Source organism: Gekko japonicus, unplaced genomic scaffold (genome assembly GCF_001447785.1).
Source record: "Gekko japonicus isolate JY-2015 unplaced genomic scaffold, Gekko_japonicus_V1.1 scaffold340, whole genome shotgun sequence".
NCBI classification, from domain to species: Eukaryota; Metazoa; Chordata; class Lepidosauria; order Squamata; family Gekkonidae; genus Gekko; species Gekko japonicus.
In genome coordinates, this window is record NW_015161961.1 from 635,685 (window position 1) to 644,058 (window position 8,374).

General features: G+C 44.6%; 1 protein-coding gene across 1 annotated transcript in view; it reads right to left on the reverse strand.

Moving 5' to 3' along the window:
- The window catches only part of TOM1L1 (target of myb1 like 1 membrane trafficking protein), a 68,485-nt gene that overhangs the window by 51,235 nt on the left and 8,876 nt on the right, over positions 1 to 8,374 (reverse strand). Inside the window, exon 3 of the mRNA XM_015429542.1 lies at positions 3,321 to 3,399. Within this exon, the coding sequence (XP_015285028.1) occupies positions 3,321 to 3,399 (79 nt within the window). The remainder of the gene's footprint in view (positions 1 to 3,320; positions 3,400 to 8,374) is intronic.

The window sequence follows — 8,374 nt, forward strand, 5'->3', positions numbered from 1 at the left end:
TTTTTTTTACTTCAAAATAAGATATGTGCAGTGTGCATAGGAATTTGTTCATAGTTTTTTTAAAAACTATAGTCCGGCCCTCCAACGGTCTGAGGGACAGTGAACTGGCCCCCTGTTTAAAAAGTTTGAGGACCCCTGGATTAGTCCATACTGCACCAAATCATTCATATATAACAGCACTGACCTAAATTACCACTTGGGCAGAAAAGTTAGGCAACATTGCTAGGTAACACCTGTGTCACGCTGGCTCAGGACGATGTCCATCTAGCAGTCTGTTCTTTTCCCATCTAACAAGCGTTCACAAGCAATGCATGAGGGAACTGTTTTCTCCTTACGACTGTCTCCACTGTGCAGATATTCTTGACCCACACGGTTTGCAGTGACTAACAAACCCAATATCTCCCCAGCTCCTTACCAACAGTGCACTAGTGATCAAAAGATCCAGGAGTAAGCCATTTCATGGGTAGGAATAAGCTATGATCTCTTAAATCAGCCGCCTAACTATCCACTTCAATGGATAATCAGTCCTGTGGGTTGAGTTCAAGGTCGGTTTTGGTCAGCAGAAAGGGGGAGCAAGTTTGGCCAATTCTCCCCTCTCACTCCCCTCAATTTGTCCCTTATACTGTTTCTGAGGGTCCTGGGCCCCCCCCCCAAAAGAATATAATTTCATAGAACTGAGCGGGTGGCAACTGGAGGCAGAAAAATTCCATTCTGCTGTAAGAGAGATTTCAGTTAGCAAAAACCAGACCTTGGATCCAAGCGTGTATCCTTAAGCAATATTTCTCTTCACTCCTTCCATGCTGTACATATCTATCAAGCTTCTTCCACATAACTTAAAAAAAAAAAACACCCTGAATTTATCCATCCTTTTAAAGTGAAATAATTTCTACTTCTTCTTTTTTTTTTGCTCAGTTGCCCTTCTTATGATCTTTTATGTTCTTTTCTGGGTGGAGAACCAGACTGGCACATTCCACTGAAAAGCATTTATGATGTCTGCTCTTTTATTTTAATTGACATCTAATTAAGTATCTGTCTCAACTTGTGTTTCTTCACCATAGGACTTAAGACTACATATATGACTATAACAGGGGGAAACTTCATAACCTGATTTAGAAACGTCTTCCCTTTTTTTAAAAAAGGTTTTGATTGAAAACCCAAACAGCCAAAGAGTTCTGTGTAACTCAAAAAACTACATCCATTATTTTAACACCAGTTGCTATAAAAGTGTTTCTGTGCTATAAGAACAGTATAGCTACTGGAATCTAGAGCACTTATTTTTCTTCCTTTTTGTCACCTCAAGGATGTCAAGAAGATGATTTATACCATTTTTCACTCCCACATCACTTACCTGATGTTTTTAGGGAGCCTTTTTAAATTATGACCTCAAGACCTGCCACAGTTATTTATAGCAATACAGAGCCATCAGTGGTTAAGAACGGTTTTCTCAACAGACAATTGCTTTGCGCTTACTAATACTGAATCAGACTTTATGGAATGTCTTGATGTTGTTGCATTCAAAAGTCGAAAGCTAGCCGATAAACAACATTATAGCACAAAGTTATGAAATTACCCACTCCTAACCAGTCCTTCCCCTTAGTATGCATGCTTAGTTGAAGAGAACCACAGAAATGAGCCTTTTGCTAAATTAGATGCTAAATACCAGATACAGTCGGGCAAGGAAGAGGTTCCACTGGTAAAGAACAGACCCTCTGCACGTGGCTCAGAGGCATCTTCTCTCTACCACATGAGGAATATGGGAAATTCAGGGTCTGAACGTGAAATGTCTTCGGAAAGCAAACAATGGCATTTCTAGGCTGAAATAAAGGTGCCCGCAGGTTTTGGAACCTGCGGCCACCTTTGGAATTCTGGCGCAGCATGGTGGGCACAGCCTAGGGTTGCCAACCTCCAGGTGGTGGCTGGAGATCTCCTGGGATTACAACTGATCTCCAGGCAACAGAGATTAGTTCACCTGGAGAAAACGGCCAATTTGGAAGGTGGACTCCAGGACATTAGACCCCACTGAACTCCCTCCCCTCCCCAATCCCTGCCCTCCTCGGGCTCCACCCCCCCCCCCCACTCCCCCGGGATTTTTCATCCAGGTATTTTTCAACCTGGAGCTGGCAGCTCTAGCACAGCCACAAAAGGACTGCTGCCTTGCTTTCCATCACAAGGAAAATCCTCGTGCTGTGGTGGCAACTGCTGCCAAAAACCGTGTTTAGAAATCTGAACAGCCAATCAAATCTCCAATGGCCAATCAGAAGCCTTGCTGAGTAAATGCTCTACATGGCCCCGCTCACCTTCTAAAAGTACTTGATGGGCACCGGGAAAGGTGTGGGCAGGCGTCATGGCACCCACAGGCACCATGTTGGGGATCCCCTGCCCTACACCCACATAGGGAGATGGAAATGGGTCAAGTGCTTTCCTCCTGATGCATGTGAAACCCCATTCCTTCTTCCTTCATCCCTCGTTGTCTCTTCTCAGCCCACCCCTTCTGGGATGGCAGGGGTCAAGAAAGAATACTTTTTTTTGTTTTTTTGCATTTTGTGTGTGTGCGCGCACCCGCCCATTCCTGGAAGTCATGGCAACCTCTGGTGACTCCTACTGGGGCACGGACGACGTTCAGAGAGGTGGCTTGATGGCCTGCCTCTGGCCTCGGTATTCTTTGGAGGTCTCCCATCCAAATACTTGCCAGGGTCGGTCCTGCTTAGCTTCCAAGATCTGACAAGATTGGGCTTGCCAGGTCAGGGCAAGAAAGAATACTTTTTCTAGATTCTACTGGAAGCAATGGTCCAGTTCTGTCTATTATAGTAGAAAGCAGAAAGTTCCAACAAAGAACCAAGTGGCATTCTACTAAACACAAAAAGGGCAGTCTCTGTCTCATGAAGTTGAAGTATGGTGTGCCAGAAGTATAATGTGCCTCTGCACTGCCAGATTTTCAGAATGCATCACCAGTCACGGCTGGCCCCAACAATTAAGGTGTACCATTTTTATTTTTTTTGCTACAGGGAGCAGGCTTATCAAGCAGAGTTCAATGGATTTCCCAAATCAAACCAGAAACCAATGAGCATGAGTTAGTCTAGTGTTTCTGTCTCTTTGCTCATTCCCACATACTGCATCCAAACCTTGCCCCTAACTCATATTTTTCTCCCTTGTTGGTGGTAACCAAGTCAGTCCACACTGACTTGTCCTCCTCCTAAGGAACTGCAAATTGGGACCACCATGCCAGTTCTTAAAAGCCTGTGACCTTCAGTATACCACATATGTCAACATTACTGGAGTTGCAAAATCTCTTTTCTGAGGGAAAAATGTGTTGTACTTACAGACAGAGTAAGACGAATCTCAACATGATTGCAGTTTTTGGACAGCCTTTTCTTTAATGCTCGGATCGCATCTTTGGGACTAAAATAAAACCAGAGAAACACATTCAATTACTTACCTAGTAACAGTAAGCGAAGGTACAAGACCCCCTACCAATGTGAACAATTCCAGCAGTGAACATAAATCCACCAGGAGTGGAACAATCTATATATGTATTTCTCAAGTGTGGGCAAATCTACAGGTACCTAAATCCATGGACTGGGCCCAAGGAGATATTCTCCAAACTTAGAGGAAATCCCAGGTTTGCAACAACAACAAAAAATCTAAAAACTTTAAAAAATACATTGGGGGGTTTAAATCCCCCAGTACAAAAGCATTCTGTTTGTGCATGCAGAGCACTTACCAGAAGGGGGCCCTGCAGGTGGTGTGGCAGTTTCTGGGGGCCCTGCCGCCAACATGGTGGCTCTGAAGGGCTCTGCTGGCTGCCCTGCTGCTGCTGCCGTGGGGGGAGAGGGAGCTGGTGGGTGGCTGGGAGAACCTTTGCTGCTGCAGGAGGGGGGAGGAGGAAGCAGGTGGGCAGCTGGGAGAGTGGCTGTTACTGCTTGCAGGGGGAAGAAGCTGGGGGGGCAGAGACCAGAGAGGCGTGCCAAGTGGGCAGGGAGCCTCCTTCTCACCACCACCCAGTCTCTGTAGCTGCCAGCTCAGCTGCTCTTTTAAAACTTTTCTCCTGGCTTCTAATCACTCAGACTTCAGGGAGAAGCCCCCCCTCCCCCCGCTCCTGTGCTGCTTCTCCCTGCAGTATGGCTGATTAGAAGACAGGAGAAAGTTATACATGGCCAGTGGAGCCAGCCACTACAGGGAGGGGAGAAGGAGCCTCCTTGCCCATTTGCATAACTTTGTAGTCGCCAGCTTAGTTGTCCTTTTTAAAAAAAACACCCACCTTTCTAATTGGTCAGACTTCAGTTGCCGCTGAAGAGGTCAAGGTTAAGAGAAAGATGAGGGGAATACTGACAGAGAAGGGCATGGGAGAAGAGAGGGGGTAAACTGCCAGAGAAGGGTGGTGGGGAGAAATATGGGAGGGGGAGGCTTATGGAGGAGGAGGAGAGAAAGAGAGGTGGGTAAGATTGTCAGGAAAGAGGAGAGAGAAAAAGAGGGGGTGGAAAATGATCGGGGGGGGGGCGAGGGAGAAAAGGCAGGGGATAGGATGCACCTTCCTGGGTCCCCACTTGTGCATTATATGTTTCAATAACAGCAAAATTCCTGCCATGGCGATAACAGGGTTGAAGGAGGATATCTGTATTGCGAGGGTCACAAAGCGGAGTTAAGAAGACCCTTGTCCAGGAGGACCATCTCACCCAGAGTATATAGAGACAGAAAGGTGCTCTGCATCCCACCGCTCCCCTCCCTGGGCAAAAGGGAAAAGCAATTATTCATTACATAGAAAAAAAATTTTAAAGAGGAAACTCTGAGACATGCTGGATGGTATGCTAAATACACTCCTGCGCCTGGTGACCTTCACCATCCCCAGCTGCGGAGAAACAACACTGCACCTATGGTGCACATCCTGATCCTGATCTTGGGCTCCATTTCTTGGTCACATTGCAGTGTGATGGAACACTGTGAACTATCTAGATAGTTTAGAACTCGGGGGGGGGGGCTGGAGGCCACTCTGCGGCAGTAACTTGCAGAGTAGAGAACAAGCTGAGCTAGGAACTGCCTCTGTGATGTGCAAATTTTTTTTACCTGGTACTTAAAAGTAAAGTAAGCATCAGGCAGGCCTCAAGGGGAGGGCACGCCAAAGGCAAGGTGCCACCATCAAAAAAGCCCTGCCTATAGTTACATCTCACCTCTGCAGGTGGTGGCACAGAAAGCAGAGCCTGAGAGAAGGATTACAGGGATCCAGTGTTCTTTTCCCTGACTAAGCTGCATACATAGACTAGATCTAAGAAGTTTCATCCTGGTCAGACATTCTTCCTGCTTTCTCTGTTCTGCACATCACTTCATAATGTTCCATTTACTTACTCTGAGAACTCATCAAGACCAATGTTTAGCATCTACAAAGGATGCAGTAGAACCCAGAGAAGATGTCTTTTATGGCATCAACCATTGCTTTTACAATAACATCAGCTGGTTTAAAAAGCAAACAGAAAGGCCTAGCCGAAAGGATGCAGTAGAACCCAGAGAAGATGTATTTTATGGCATCAATCATTGCTTTCACAATCACATCAGCTGGTTTAAACAGCAAGCAAAAAGGCCTAGCCTAAATGCTCTCTCCCATTCTCTGGAGCCAAAGCAGTAAATACAGAAAATTGCCCTATCAAAAAACCCATGGCAGATTAAGCAAGACTAGGGGTGTTAACAGCAATGTCCTGGCTCTCAGCCAGTGTTAATTACAGGATGCTTCAGAACAATCCATGCGATTTTTCAGCTTGCTTGTAGATAAACAAGTGCATTCCACCTCTTAGGTGAATGCATGGGGGGGGCATGCACCTCTTATATTTGTTTACAAATATAGGTAAAGAGTAGGGTGGAAGCAAGGGGGAAGCCGTTCTACTTAGGAACTGCTGGTTTTGTTTTTCAAGACAGCCCATAGTGTTCTGTTAACAACAGGTGGAGTGATCTTGCCTAATTCCCCTCTTCACTGCAGCATGGCTTTTTGTCCTCAAGGGTTTTCTGACCCCTGTCAACAGATTTTTATTGGTCACAGGTAGCTTCGGGGGGGGGGGGGGGGGAAAGGTCCAGTTTTGCTAGAAAAAAATCTGGGGCATAAAACGCCATATCCATATTTTTAGCTGTCCTCCCCCCCCCCCCCACACACACACATCATAAAGGCCTTTTCCTCACTGTAAGATGTTCCTTAAATAAAGTAATGCTGATTACATCCTAAATTTATGGTTTACTCTTGGGGGAAGGGGTGCTTGCATGGAAATTCTATAATATCTCATAAGTAAGTCTGCTGTCCTTGCAGAGTACTGAATTGCCTGGCAGTGCCATGGTAAAATGTTCTGAAACTTGTGGCTTACTGATCCCCCCCCCCCATTCTGAGAGGGTGAAAGATAGTATATGAATCTGAGTTGGATATTAGGAGTTTTGTAATGGAACAATGATAGAGGAACTACTATTTGGTTTAGACTAAAATGCAAACATGTTGGAATTAACAGATCTGACCTAAAGCAGCGGAGTCGATAACGAGACACTCATTGATCAATTGGCATTGTGTGTTGATTTTCTAAATATAAACACAAATGAGAAGAATTGTATGGAGTTTCATTTGCCGCATCACTATAACTATAAAAGGATGACTTTAACAGATTGGGTTTTTAAACACCCTTTCCCAAGACTTCTTCCAAAGAAAACTTCTACAATAGAGAAGACTTCCTCAGTTAGAAGACTTAGCAGAAGGAGCCAATGTAGTATTTTTGATTAAAATACTGCAAGGGAGAGGGATGAGGAAAGGCAATCCTCAGAATTGCCCCGATTATATCCCACAGTCTAAATGGTGCAGGTAATTTTTTCTGTCTCTTTCTGTATAATATCATCAACCTAATGATTGTTGTACCTTTCAAAAACCAAATTCTAACCAACTTCATGTGCTCAGGAAGAATAAGGCTCATCACATGAATGTGTTGGAAAACAAACAAACGCAGATTAAAATCTTCCCATTATCAAGAGAAGAATATTTCTACCTGTAATAGCCTTCTTCTCTACACACCAGAGAATTTAGATATATTTTCATTTTGATGAATGAGTAATTCAACTTTGTGGTCTAAGACAAATACAAACTTGTCTTGCTGGATATTGGAAGGAACCTGTTCAGTTAGGATACTGGAAGGAACCTGGCAATTACACATGTCAAATCAGTCTCAGATTTTGAAGAATCAAGAGACTACAGGGCCTGCGTATGATCAAAATAGGTCTGATTTTTCTACCCAGTGATGGGCCATTCTATATGAAATATTCAAGCAGTATCTCATCTAAAGTAAGAGGTTTCATGAAAGTTAGTAAACTTGGCAATACAAATCAGAGGTTAGAGAAACTGGTATGGGATCTGAAAGTAGGCCAACCTTTAAAACGCAAGTCAAGTGAACAAGTCAGAGAGGATAAAAAGCTATGCCATCTTCTTCAAAACAATGGAAGTGGCTGGACAGGAAAATCCAGGCAGAGTTTATATACCAACAGCATCCAGCAGCAGAGTTTCTCCTGGCCTACATCATTTCAGACTGCAAGTGGGTGGGTGGGGGTTGAATGATGGGATGCTCCTCCACAGGGGGGGGGGAACCTCCCTTTACACGGAAAATTAACACATAAAGAAGAAAGCCCAATGTCTGTCCCAGGCAAATTAGTAGAAACTGTAACCAATGATAGAATTGTTAGGCGCACAGAGGGCCAAAGCCTGCTGAGGGGAAATCAGCATGGCTTCTGAAAAGGGAAGTCCTGCTTCGCCAACCTTCTGGAGTTCTTTTAGAAAGTGAACAAGCATATAGACGATAACCTGGTAGACATTATATACCTGGACTTTCAAAAGGCTTTTGACAAGGTATCTCACCAAAGACACCTGAGCAAACTTAGCAGTCAGGACAGGTTCTCTTATGGATTATTTGTTTGTTGTTGTTGTTGTTCAGTCGCAGAGTAGTAGAGTCCGACTCTTCGCGACCCCATGGACCAGATCACACCAGGCCTTCCTGTCTTCCGCCGTTCTCAGAAGTTTGCTCAATTTCATGTTCGTTGCATCTATGACACTGTCTAACCATCTCATCCTTTGCCGTCCCCGTCCTCTTTGACCTTTAATCTTTCCCAGCATCAGGGTCTTCTCAAGTGAGTGCTCCCTTCTCATTTGGTGGCCAAAGTATTTGAGCTTCAGTTTCATTATATGGCCTTTCAGGGAACAGTCAGGGTTGATTTCTTTTAGGATTGACTGATTTGATCTTCTTGCAGTCTAAGGGACTCTCAAGAGTCTTCTCCAGCACCATAGTTCAAAAGAATCTATTCTTCGGCGCTCGGCCTTCCTTATAGTCCAACGCTCACAGCCATATATGACTACTGGGAATACCATTGC